The 13,644-nt window shown below is 36.4% G+C and overlaps 1 protein-coding gene across 1 annotated transcript in view; it reads right to left on the bottom strand.

Annotated features, from left to right (window-relative positions):
• Window positions 1-13,644, bottom strand: part of CCDC91 (coiled-coil domain containing 91) — a 148,864-nt gene that overhangs the window by 64,505 nt on the left and 70,715 nt on the right. The window contains 1 exon segment of the mRNA XM_075761250.1: window positions 38-145. Coding sequence (XP_075617365.1) covers window positions 38-145 — 108 coding nt within the window.

Here is a 13,644-nt window from a genome sequence, read left to right as displayed (position 1 = left end):
TTGAAACTAAAAGATTTTTGTATGTGCACATCCATACCTGAGCATTAAGAAGTTCTTCACATTTGTGAGAGTGTTTTTCAATTGCTAGCATATACTGTTTTTCAATAGCTGCTTCTTGCTGTTGAACTGTAGATTGTAGCAGTGCCTGCAAAAAGAAAGCACAGAATATTCAAGAAAGATATAACTGGGATGTTTATTGGTAACTGAAGATCTACTAATACTTGTGTATAACCGGAATGTGGAATGCTGTTATAAATTTGGAATGTGCAACTATTAAAGTACCTTTCTATGTAACACTACCTTGTTTTCAGTCAGGACTAGAATTTTTTGGATCTCAGATTTCTTATACACAGTCTGCTTAAAAGAGAGCAGTACACAGAAGATAGAGAGGGAGAGTATTTCTGTTAAATATACTCAGTTTAGTGGGACCACACAAGAAGAGAAGCATATGAAAGCTGCTGAATTTAAAAAAAAAAAAAAAAGGGGGGGGGGGGGGAAGCCAGACATATTTCCCTGGCTGACAAAACTCCACATCCTCTCGGCACAGTGTAAGATCCCATGGGCCAAGCATGATCTTCACAACCACAAGTCAAGCAAAAGCAGATGGAAATTCTGAGTAATTTAAAACATAAAACAACGCCCCCCCAGGAAGTTCACACTCAAATGTGAAGCAGTGGAAGTCAAAGTGTGGAAAGTCAAAGTACCAAGACAGTAACAAAGAGACAATAAAATTAAGAACTCCCTGTGTGTGAGCACGTGTGCATGCACACACGTGTATTCACATGCACTTGACTGAATTCTGCAGAATTTCCAGCATCTGAATGCAAGAAGAGAAATAAAAAAAATTTAACATGTGAAAAACCAAATTACCATTTGAGGAATTACTTTCAGGCTTCCTTAAACAATGATGGTATTTTAACACAGAATTTACTTAAGTCATGCTATGCATTATAATGCATTTTAGTAAAATATTTATGTCACTTTCCAAATATTCATTGGGCTATTTATACACAATGTAGCAAACTATTTTTAACTAGTAATCAATATAGTGAAGCAGTTGAAATTACTGTCTAAGTTAAAACAGACATAAGTTTTATAGAAAACAGATCCTTGGACCAAATGCACACAAAGAAAAAAAAAAATCTCATCTTTCAAACAATCTCTATTTTAAAGATATATTTACTTCGTGGAACATAACACACACATTAAATACAATTTTGAGTACCAAAATGTATACAAAAAAATTTTCAGACAATTTTTGAACCACCTTTCCAAATTTTCCACTAATTAGCCTCTTATGCCAAAAGCAGTGTCCTTCAGTAATGCTCTGGTATGGTAGTAGTGTTCAGCACAGGTTCAGAGATTTAAAAGGTAAAAAATGGTGCCTAACATATACTTTAATCACAGCATAAGAATACGTTTACTGGTGTTTGCAGGGGATTTAGCTAACCATAAGTTTACTTTCAAAAAAGCAAATTTCTTTCCAACTAAATTTAGTTCTCTTATTGATATAAATTCAGGCCATCACAAAAACTTAACTCTCAAAGAAGTGTAACTTCTGCATGTGAAACATTATACATAGCAGGATTTAGCATATGAACTGGAATTGCCACGTAACACTGGCAAAAATTAAGTCTGTGCTTTGGGGTATGAGGGTTTTTTTTCCCTAAACTATTGTGACAAGAATTATTTCATATAACTGGCACAAAAGAAAAAAAAATCAAATTCTGATCTTAGGGAAAACAGTAACAGAATGGTCATTATGTTGCAATGCCATTTCTCAGATAGCTTCTTGCTCACTCCAAGGGTTGAGTCACTTTATGAGCTTTGCTATGCAAACTAAACAGGTGACTTAAATTCCTATTAAATGATATAAAGAACTTTCAGTTTTCAAGGAAATAATTATTATTCATTGGATAGCATATAAAGTTCGTTAAATTTTAAAATTTATTTTATTATTATTTTCTTTAGAAAATACACAAAAATCCACATTCAAAAATAAAAGCCTTCCTTTGCTATCATACACACTACTCATACAGTTTAATTAGTACCACAGAATTGATCCTGTATTTGACTATTCTACTAACTGGCTGAGTAAGGAGACAGGAAAATCCCCCTATGTGGCAGAGTACTTCAGAGATAGCTTCCATTTTGTGCCGTAAAGCAAAAATCTCCAGATAAAAAAAAAATCTTTAGTTTCTATGGAGAGATGCAGTAGTTCATCCAGGCCTTTAAAATACAGACTAAATAATTTATGGCAAGGCTCATATCTTTTCAAGTCACTTAGAAGAAGATGAGGTGTGTCACATAATACTCTGAAATAGCAATAATTATAAAAAAAGATTTCCCCCTTCAAGAAGAATCTGAAGATTCACAGAACCTTATGGTTTTAAGATATCCTTACAATCAAAACAGAATGCTGAGCTCCGATTTATTTTAAAGTGTAGAATGTTTTTATTCTCATGAGAAAATTTTTATGCTCAGGACTGATCATAATTGTCAGTACTGTCAGATGCAGCACTTCTATAAAACAGAAAGTCTATTCTTATGATGTATGAAGAGATAAGTGTCATAGAGAATTGGCATGACTAGACAAACGTATCTTGCCCAATAAATTCTTTCATTATTTTTCATTTATCATTAAACTCATGTCCCACATTTAATAAATTATCAGAAATAAGATAATTTTTAAAATAAAATAAAAGCCAAACTTGACAATCTCCTTTACTTTTAATCTAATGTCTAGTTGTTGCCTAGGACACTACTATGTTCATTGCATATATCCTACATCTGCCTGGCTCCAGATGACTATAAAAAGTAAATACTAACATAAAGATGTCATAAAACAATGTCTTTCCAAGACTGTAAAAAAGACACAAAAAAAAGAACACATGAAGTTAAAAGATGAGGTAATTTTCTCCTTTGTCCGATCACAACCACCATTTAAGGTTTCTTGATGGGGTAAATACAGCAGAGATGCATGATATCCATCTAAAACTTTTGCAGATTTCAAGATAATCAACTACTTAAATTGCTAATTAAAAAACTAATTTACTAATTAACTAATTTACTAAACTAAAACATACACTTAGTTACTTGATGATAGGCATCTCTCAGTCTTATAGTTACATACTTCCTTCAGTACAATGACACTAAAAGTCTTTTGACTAATTGCTATTCTGGGCAACTACTTATGACTACTGAAATACCACTTTCTTCCTTAATTAATTACACAATTATCCTGGTGGGCTGATGTTCCATAAATCTGTGGCCACTGACCTACTATCAAACTGGCATTCTTGGATCAGTCTCCTTTTAATAGCTCATTGAATCATTTCTAGTAACATTGCAGCAGAATGTAGCCTATGGCATTTGTTGCATGAAGTCAAATGGTAGGACTTCAATACGGGTGCTCTTGGTAATTTCTCTTTCTATATATTGTGCAATGAACTTCCTTGACAGAGTGGCAAGGGTCATCCTGTACCAACAGCCAGTTTCAGGACTTTGATGGCAAGAGGTGTCAGTTTTTATGTGAATCTGTTTCTACGCTTCTATCACAGTTGTTGCTTCAGGCTACAATTGTTACAGTCATAGAAGAAGTGGTGGGTTCACATTTTCAGGATTTCTTTACAGTTATCAATTCGTCCTTCCTGCTTCTTGTTTTTTTCCTCCCCTTCCCCACCCCCCACTCAGCATAACATACTTCACAAGCCTTAACTACATATGCCTTTAACTAAAATTGAGGTCACCTTTTAGGTCTTCACTAGAGCCAAATAAACAGCCATATTTTTTTAGGGACTTTCTAGATCTTCTTTTCCCATTTGTAATTTCAAAAATCTTCTGCCTCCCAACCCCTAAGTAAGTTGTTGTATCAGGAAACATGTTAAAAGTCTGTGGTACCTTAGATAAACAACTACTTAAAATGGTTTTCTTAAAATTCAAATACAAAAAGCCATGCATGACTATAAGAACAAACTGCAGCCACTATAGTGGCTGCATAACCATAGTTATGATTGTAAGTACACCATCATTTGAACTGATGCTTTTCCACTAATCAAAGAAAAACTGAACGCAGTACAGTGTCTACACTAATGTTGGTTTACCAGTTTTAGTTCAGTTACAATTAACTTTGAACTTGGCATAATCTTCTTAGCTAATCAAAGCTAAAATTCAGTCAAGTTTTAAGATTCAGACTTTAATCTATAGCTGTTTTGGTTTGTAGATCAGAAAAAGAAAATGATAGTAGCAAGTAGCACTGAGAAAGTTATTAGGAGAAGAAAAGGGTGCAGAATTAACAGATTTATATTTAATTCCTCTAAATCCAGAATTACTTTCAAAACTTACACTGACTTAAGGTATCCAGTGGGTTTTATTTGGTCAAAAAAAAATGGGACAAGAATCACAGAATTGTAGGGGCTGGAAGGGACGTCTGGAGATTATCTAGTCCAACTCCCCTGCAGGTACACCTAGAGCAGGTTGCACAAGATCGCGTCCAGGCAGGTTTTGAATATCTCCAGAGAAGGAGACTCCACAACCTCTCTGGGCAGCCTGTTCCAGTGCTCTGTCACCCTCAAAAGTGAAGAAGTTTTTCCTCATATTGAGATGGACCTTCATGTGTTCCAGTTTGTGCCCGCTGCCCTTTGTCCTGTCACTGGGCACCACTGAAAAGAGTCTGGCCCCATCCTCTTGACATCCAGGCTTTATATTTATAAGTATTGATGAGATCCCCTCTCAGTGTTCTCTTCTCCAGACTAAACAGTCCCAGCTCTCTCAGCCTTCCCTCATAGAAGAGATGCTCCAGTCCCCCGATCATCCTCGTAGCCCTCTGCTGTACTCTCTCCAGTAGTTCCCTGTCTTTCTTAAACTGAGAAGCCCAGAACTGGACACAGAACTCCAGATGTGGCCTCACCAGGGCAGAGTAGAGGGGGAGGATAACCTCCCTCAACCTGCTGGCCACACTCTTCTTAATGCACCCCAGGATCCCATTGGCCTTGGCCATGAGGGCACATTGCTGTCTCATGGAGAGCTTCTTGTCCACCAGGACTCCCAGATCCTTCTCTGCAGAGCTGCTTCCCAGCAGGTCAACCCCTAACCTGTTCTGGTGCATGGGGTTATTCCTCCCTAGGTGTAGGACTCTACACTTACCCTTGTGTACCTTGTATTTTAACAATCTAGCTTGGTGTCCTGAGTTTCAGTATAGGAACTTAAGATGACTCAAAGAAGTGGCAAGAAACTATCAGAGTCAGATATGGAATACTAAACTTTTAGGTCCCTTTCCAAAAATCTATCAGGTATCAGATGATTACAGTCTGATGTATAGTTGTATTTTCTTTCTTTCAAAAAAACAAAGGAAATAAATAATTATATGCTCCTCTCATCAGGACTAAACCCAGTGGAATTTATCTGAAAAGGAAAATTAGGAGTCTGCACTCTGCCTCAGTCCTGATTTTCCTTTCCCAGAGAATAGGGCATGGGCTTTTGAACCACTACAGATGAAGCTAAGTCTTCTATATTCTAAAACTTCAAAGATTTGTTGATTATAGTTCTTATTCTAATATTCATATCTCTGGATTCTTGGTTAGTAAAGCAGCCTTTACTAGGCGTAAGAAAATAGTAGCAGATTTGTAGAATGTGCTAGAACCTTGTAGATCCTTGGGGAGGAGGGGGAGCAGAACATGTTCTGGAGTCTGTAAACTGTGTGGTTTAGTTGTATGATAAGGTAGTTTAAATGTTATAACTCATTTGGAAAAGGCTCTATCTTGTACTTGCTATTTTGCCACTTAGAAATAACTCATATTCCCAATGCACAATACATGCCATCACCAAACTGTCTTATGTTTTCTGTTCATTGTTTCTACATATATATACATGAACAACTTTGGGGAGGTTTTTAAAGAACAAATTCACATTGTTAACAGGAAAGTTAAGGAGTAACATACATGCTCACATTTAACAGTAACTATATACAGTGTGGCTGCTCCAAATGAATGCTCCAAATAACAGGACTTGTAGGATGACAATGAAGGCAAAGCAAGTCGTCTTCTCAAGCTTAAACTATCAGAAACAGTTCCAAACCATTCAAGAAATCCCTCTTCTTTCCTCCTTTCTCATCTCTCTCCTAGCCCAAAAAAGCTATCAGAAAATTGATCCTACTCTTCCTTCACTAACCAAAAATGCCTGGTGGCTTTTGACAGGACAAAGAGAATGAAACCCCTTAAGAACAAGTTCTCTAAAGAGTCTTCATATCCATTTTAGTTTTATACATGATGGGTTATAAAAATCACAGAAACCATTACTTCCTCAAACCATTACCAAAGCTTTCACACATTTAAGTGACAGTATATTTAAATCAATCTCAATTTTATAAACTGAAATTTTACCAAAACAAAATAAAACTTAACTAAGTAAATTACTCCAAACCCGTTTGAGCTCAGATAAAGAGCTAACCTTAGCTTTAAGTTTCATATATTAGAATAATTTTGGAAGACCCCAAGTTGAAACTAGATCCAAACATCATAATAGGATCTTTATCCATAAGAACTTTGGGGTGTCCTTAAGGGAATACACATCTTAATTACTTTGTTACATGTTTTAGCAAGACATGGTCAGAGAAATAAGTAATCCTGGAATGTAATTGACAGCATACTACATGTACTGTGGGAACATTAGAGAACTGCATCACTCCATACAGACTAGAGACTGAAAAAACTGTACTGTACCCCATCTAAGAAAAGTTCAAATACCAGAAAATACAAATAATCACAGTATTTTATCCTGTATTTCTACAAGTTGTGTTATGTATAGAGTACTAGATGCTTTCTAAAATTTGTCGTCATCCTTGGAAAGGCAAAAGTGCAATGATTAAGATTTTGCCAAAACCATAGCACAGATACTACAGCCCACTTTTAATATAAACCTACTCACTCAGCCCTAGTGCATACTGTCTTAATTCTACTGGCAATAGAAAAACCACAGCTGCTCACCCAGAACAGGATTTATTATATGGCTGAAAGCTAGAATTTATGAGAATCCTTCTTGAATTATATAGCCAAAGTATAGACTGTTACCCCCAAATTCATCCCAAATTCCCTAACAGTAACAAATTGCCAAATCTCTTTCTCTGAACTCCCTCTTTTTATGGGAGAAAAAAATCTAGTCAGGAAAAAAAAAAAGCAGAAGGGAAACAGAGTAAAGTTTATTATCCCCTCTCATCTCTTCTGAAAAACAGTATAAAAGCAATTCTGGTTTGTGCAAAAACCAGACTTCTTAGATGTGAAAAGTGTTCGAAAATGTTAAATCAAATCACATGAAACATGAGTATGAAACATGCATCATGATGTACAGGATACTGCATTATGTTCTATAACGTTACTTAAAAGCACTGCCTCAAAACCCTTAATCAATCCAAAAGAACATCCTCTTTGGCTTCTTTTCCCTACTCAAGCATCATTAGCTTACTTAAGTAACTAAATACACGCCAGTACATCAAACATCTTTTCTACTTCAAAATTGCTGAGTCAGGATGGCCAAAACAAGTCATCTTTAAAAATAAAGTTATCTAGTGAAAAGTAAACTTACTACTTCGAACACATGAACTACATTAAACACCAGCATTAATTTCAGCAATAGTACATAAGAATTTCCATGCTTCATAGCATTAAACAATGATTCATCTAATTCAGCATCCCTTCTCCACCACTAATTAATTTCTACTACTTTATTTAAGGGCATAATAAAATTAACCAACTGGTGAATGAAAAAACAGAGAAGAGGACACAATCAAAACTCTTTCCTGACCCTTGGAGAAGATACATTAACTCTATAAAACATACTATTTGACTGGTTGTGTTGTAAGTCAGATATTAGCTAGTACACATACTATATAAAGAAAATTATTTAAAAGATTTTTGAAAATGTCTTTTTCAACAGATTCCAACTTATCCACTTCAGCCTAAGACACTGCATATTTTCATGATCAGGCTATTTTCAGGTGAGCCTCCCTTTAAGTGAAAATGAAACATGTCCATTCAGGTGCTATGGAATAAAGGGGGTTTTGGTACAAGTGAGTATTAACCAAAATGAAAGCAATCAAACTCCTACTTAGGCCAGAGTCAACTTGCAACGTACAATGAAGTAGGTTCTAAATGAAATAAACCAAAATGTTGGGTTGCCTTTCCTGAATTGTTTCCACTCATACTCATAGCACGATACCAAAACTTTAAACAGAGCTCATGCTGTGAAATTTTACATATCAAGTAAATAAGTACTTCCTGTGGAAAATTCTTCTCACAAGTTATTCTTTACAAAAGGTCAACACATTTTGATGTACATCAGGGTATGATGAAGCTTCATGGTTTCACTAACCACTGTCCTGTTTACAGCGTGAACTGAATTTTAGTCAGGTGTTTCAGAGACATAATGTAAAAAACATTTGCATCAAATACAAGAATAGGGCAACGTGTTTTTTGTAAAGTGGTATAACAACTTCAGTTTCATTTTCAACTGCTTTTGGTACACCAGTAATGATCAACAAACTTAGTTTGAATACGATGCTCAGTTATCTAGATATCTCAGTTTTACTGGCATGTGAGTTTAAATGATTTATTTTCCACAAAATGTTGCTCTCCCAGACTCCTGCTAGAAACAAATTGCAAAATCGCTCTTAAACAAACCCTTCAATTATTATAGTATTTAACACCGTAATTATTGTTCTATAGTAAGAACCATATATAAAAAGTCATCCTTACTAAAAAGGGAGGGAGAGGTATCCTGTAATTTTTACAATTACTTTTAAAATATCAAGATGCTTTAATCAATAATGAAATAATTTTGATAGCCAGATCTTTGGAAGATTGAGACTTGATTGTACCTTGCTGTTATCAGAATTCTGTAGAAAGATTTTTATATTAGCATCACTGCTGTACATGAGTAGTCCAATACTGTAACAATTACAAGGAATCTCTCCTTTTCTAGCCATCAGCTATTCTTTAAGATTTACTACTTTTGTAACGAAATCTTTTAAATCTTGCTTTGTTTACTAGAGGGTAACCTTTCACTTCAGAGGTCTATCATTGACACAAAAATTTTTGAAAGACAATCTGATGGCCCCCACATATCCCATACTTTGCAAATCTGTTCTTACATTCTGGAAAGCTGAAAAAACCCAACCCCCTAACACTGAAATCTGAAAGACAAAACCTTCACTGCAGGAAGGGCTAGAAAGGACTTTGAATCATGAAATTAATTTCCATAAAAGAAAACACATCTGATTCACGCAAGCTGTCTTTCAGAAGACTAATAATTGCATAAAATAATCTAAGTAAATAACTACCATCAAATAAATACACCTGCCTGTAATCTCATATTCTTTAAAGCTTACATTAGAGCATATTTTATGTGGTGAGAAACATAAACAAAACAGATTAAAAATCTCAACTCGTCTATTTACAGAACTTTGACAATTTCAGAACAAAAGCTTGATTAAACAAGCAGAAGAAAAATCCTTATGTTGTCTGTGGTAAATATCTTAAAACGTGACATGATCCCACAAGCATTGTTTCCAAGACCTACATTTACTTTTCTTTACCATAGTTAATTACCAGGGATAAGTTTAAAAAAATAATGACATGAAAGACAGAAATTAAACAAAATTATGTAAACATGAGAAGGGGAAACGGCTTACACAGAACACTACGTTAATTTTTAATTTGTTTTCCCATGTTTTTTAATACAAATTTTGTGACTATGTTGTAGATGGTTTATTTGTTGAAGGGAGACTAAGAACGTGAGATGCTTAACAATGGCCAAGGTTTTTGAGGGTTTGTGGTACAAAGTGCCCAATTATCTCTGTTAATAGATTTCCCAGCACGTTTGGCAAGCCAATATTCCAAAGACAACTACAATAATTCTAAGGGCTTCAGTGTATTCAGATCCTTGAAATTAGATCATTCAGTATTTGACTTCTTGCGTAAGATCCCTTTTCGACACTGTTGCCATATTAAAAAGGACCAGTCATAAAAAGGGTAGGAATTGAGAGGGTTTGGTCTTAAACTTGAGTGTCTGGTCTGCCGAGGGATGACGTCCTAATGAAAGATCAATGTGGAGAAATATTGTCCCTTTTACAACAAATAATTCCCCAGAATACAGGAGGGTGATATCAGAAAGTGTAACCCATTTTCAAGCATAAAAAGACACAACAACAAAAAAAGTCTGCTGCAGGAAGTCTGTGAGGAGTAATAACTAGCTCTAAATGTAAGAAAAAAGTGAGCTTTTGGTTCCTAACTTGGCAACCTGTCAGACGGTAGTGAGAAAATGGCAACTATCTTCTTCCTCGTATGTCAAAAAAAGGCACTTTAACAACTCTACCAGTAGGAAAGATTTATCTATGCCAGGAATACAGAAAAAGCAAGTATCAACTCTTTTCTAGTGTTGTTCAACCCAGAATTTCAATACCTAATTTAAAGGATTTGGGGCTTGAGGGATTCTGGGGATTATTTTCTTGGGCTAATGATGAATCCTTCATATTTTTACATAGTTACCCTTAACCAATGTCGGGCATTACACTCATGTTACAACTCTGCTTGGAGTAGCATTACAGAATTATAATTGGCTGTTATCAGAGAGGATTAGTCATAATTCTGACAGTCATGACTGCAACAGAACCTAATTTGGGCCATAAGCAAGCACTTGACTGGAATAATCTGCAGCAGTTCATTTTATTAAAACCCAAGGAATGCAAAATAGGACTGTATTCACCACAAGAAAGATTTTCCTTCCTATGCCTTTTAAAAAATTCAGTAAACTTCCTTAGGTGAATTTCCACACTCAAGGTAATCTGGGAATAGATAGTACTTACAAAATCTACTGAACATGGAAATAATTTTTACAAATAAATTATATGTATTAGTGCAGTAGTCTTAATCCTAAAGATGACATATTGCAGCACAAAATTAAGCATGGTTAATCATAAGACAATTAAGAAAGTCAATGAATTAGTCAAGGACTAATCAGATTTACTTTACATTCTTAACAAATGCTATCCATAGGACTCCTTATTTGGTTATCTGACTACTAACTGCTAACATGTCTGATAAATATAATAAATTCCTAAAGATATGAGTAGTTAAAAAGTTCCCAGAAGATAAAATATTACTTTTATAATTACAAAACCATATTTGACTCATTTACTAAAGAAAAATCTTAACCCTATTCCATATTGAAATATTAACCACGAATTAACATTTTAAGAGAATCCATGAGATTATTTTCTCAAATAAAAGTACAGAACAGTTTTGCCTGAATTCTCTGATGAGTCACTGTTATTCCTTTTTTTTTTTAAGTACATGGTAAAGGGTTATGAAAAAGGTATTTAAGCTATAAACAAACAACCAAAAAGAAGCTTGATTTTTTTTAAACCTAGGAAACTTTTTTGATTTTTTCTGCTACCTTGAAGAATAACTCGCTGCATGTTTGCAGACAAGGTTGGTTGCAGTATTTTACTCAGAAGCTGGCATATCTGATGTTATTTCTCCTCAGAGTACTGTGATCTCATTGACCAAAATATGGCAACTAACCACATGAGGCAACAGGAAGACTTGTATGAAGTATATTCATGCCATGGTTCCCTGGTATTAAAGAATGTCTTTATATAACTTGAATATAAACAGTCTACAAGAAATAACGTGCTAAATATACATATTGCTTAGAATCACAGTATTCAATTAAATCTCTAATATATTATGCAAATCATAGAAAATGATAAACATAAATCTTCTTTTTCTGATGGCATATCAGATCTTCCCAGCTGCTCTTGACTGCTAAAATAGTTTTCAAAAATCAGTAACGTCATGAGTATATTCCTTTACCCAACTATACATGAAGAAATATTCCTTAAAAAAGGACAATATCATTCACGCAAAATTCTCCTTTAGCTCAAAGGCATTAAAATGGTAGAAAATTATATCTAGAAAACATATAGAATTTTCATTTAATACCATAAAATTTTCGTATTTCACAATTTGTTTATATTTTCAGAAATAAAAAGGAGGAAACAGAAGCATAGCAATTACTGATATCTCACTGGGTTTTTCAAAATATAAGTTCACAAAGAAACAGCCAGATATTTTATACACATCTGGCACAAAACAGAAATGAAAAATGCTGATATGCCACACGTTCAATGGCACATCTGAAGTGGGACAGCCCAAAGAAAATTGCCATTTGAGAACTGTGCAATAAAAGTGGTCCCCAAAGTAGTAAGGGAAAAGAAATACAATTCTCCTCCAGAAGTGAAATGAAGGAAGTGTGGACAAATGCAACATCACCAGTGGCCATGTGTGTTGGGTTTGCGTGGCAAGGTTTTGGTAGCAGGGGGGGCTACAGGGGTGGCTTCTGTGAGAAGCTGCTAGAAGCTTCCCCTGTGTCTGATAGAGCCAATGCCAGCCGGCTCCTAGACGGACCCACCCCTGGCCAAGGCCAAGACAATCAGCACCTCTGTGATCACATATTTAAGAAAGAAAAAAAAAACAGTTAGAGAGTGCTTTTGCAGCCAGAGAGAGGAGTGAGAAGATGTAAGAACATCTGCAGACACCCAGGTCAGCGCAGAAGCAGGGGGAGGAGGTGCTCCAGGCGCCGGAGCAAGATTCCCCTGCAGCCCGTGGTGAAGACCATGGTGAAGCAGGCTGTCCCCCTGCAGCCCATGGAGGGAGGATGAGGGGGTGTAGAGAGTCCACCTGCAGCCCGTGGAGGACCCCACGCCGGAGCAGGTGGAGGCACCTGAAGGAGGCTGTGACCCCGTGGGAAGCCCACGCTGGAGCAAGCTCCTGGCAGGACCTGTGGACCCGTGGGGAGAGAGAGAGAGAGGAGCCCACGCCGGAGCAGGTTTGCTGGCAGGACTTGTGACCCCGAGGGGGACCCACGCTGGAGCAGTCTGCTCCTGAAGGTCTGCACCCCGTGGGAGAGACTCACGTTGGAGAAGTTCGTGCAGGACTGTCTCCCGTGAGAGGGACCCCATGCTGGAGCAGGGGAACGATGAGAGGAGTCCTCCCCCTGAGGATGAGGAAGCAGCAGAAACACCATGTGATGAACTGACCGTAACCCCCATTCCCCGTCCCCCTGTGCCACTGAGGGGGGCGGAGGTTGAAGCCGGGAGTGAAGTTGAGCCCAGGAAGATGGGAGGGGTGGGGGGAGGTGTTTTTAAGATTTGGTTTTATTTCTCATTCCTCTCCTCTGTTTTGCTTAGTAACAAATAAGATGAATTCCCTCTCTAAGTTCGGTCTGTTTTGCTCGTGATGATAATTAGAGAATGATCTCTCCCTGTCCTTATCTCGATCTACTAGCCTTTCGTTATATTTTTTCTCCCCTGTCTAATGAAAGAGGGGAGTGATAGAGCAGCTCTGGTGGGCACCTGGCCCTTAGCCAGGGTCAACCCACCACACCATGCTTAACTTTTCACAGGAATAAAAACTTTTGGAACTTTTTTCTGGAATAGGTTTACTTTAGATGGAATTACTATAAGTTGTATTGATAGAGACAGACATATTTCTAGAGATAGTTCAATTTCAATATTAGCTACAACACTGATACCAGTTATTAACAAAATTATTAAAAGGCTTTCTTATTTTGAGTTGTTGTAAACATCTACGA

The sequence above is a fragment of the Balearica regulorum genome, chromosome 1 (genome assembly GCF_011004875.1).
Source record: "Balearica regulorum gibbericeps isolate bBalReg1 chromosome 1, bBalReg1.pri, whole genome shotgun sequence".
In the NCBI taxonomy this organism is placed as follows: domain Eukaryota; kingdom Metazoa; phylum Chordata; class Aves; order Gruiformes; family Gruidae; genus Balearica; species Balearica regulorum.
This window is presented reverse-complemented; position numbering and strand designations above follow the sequence as displayed.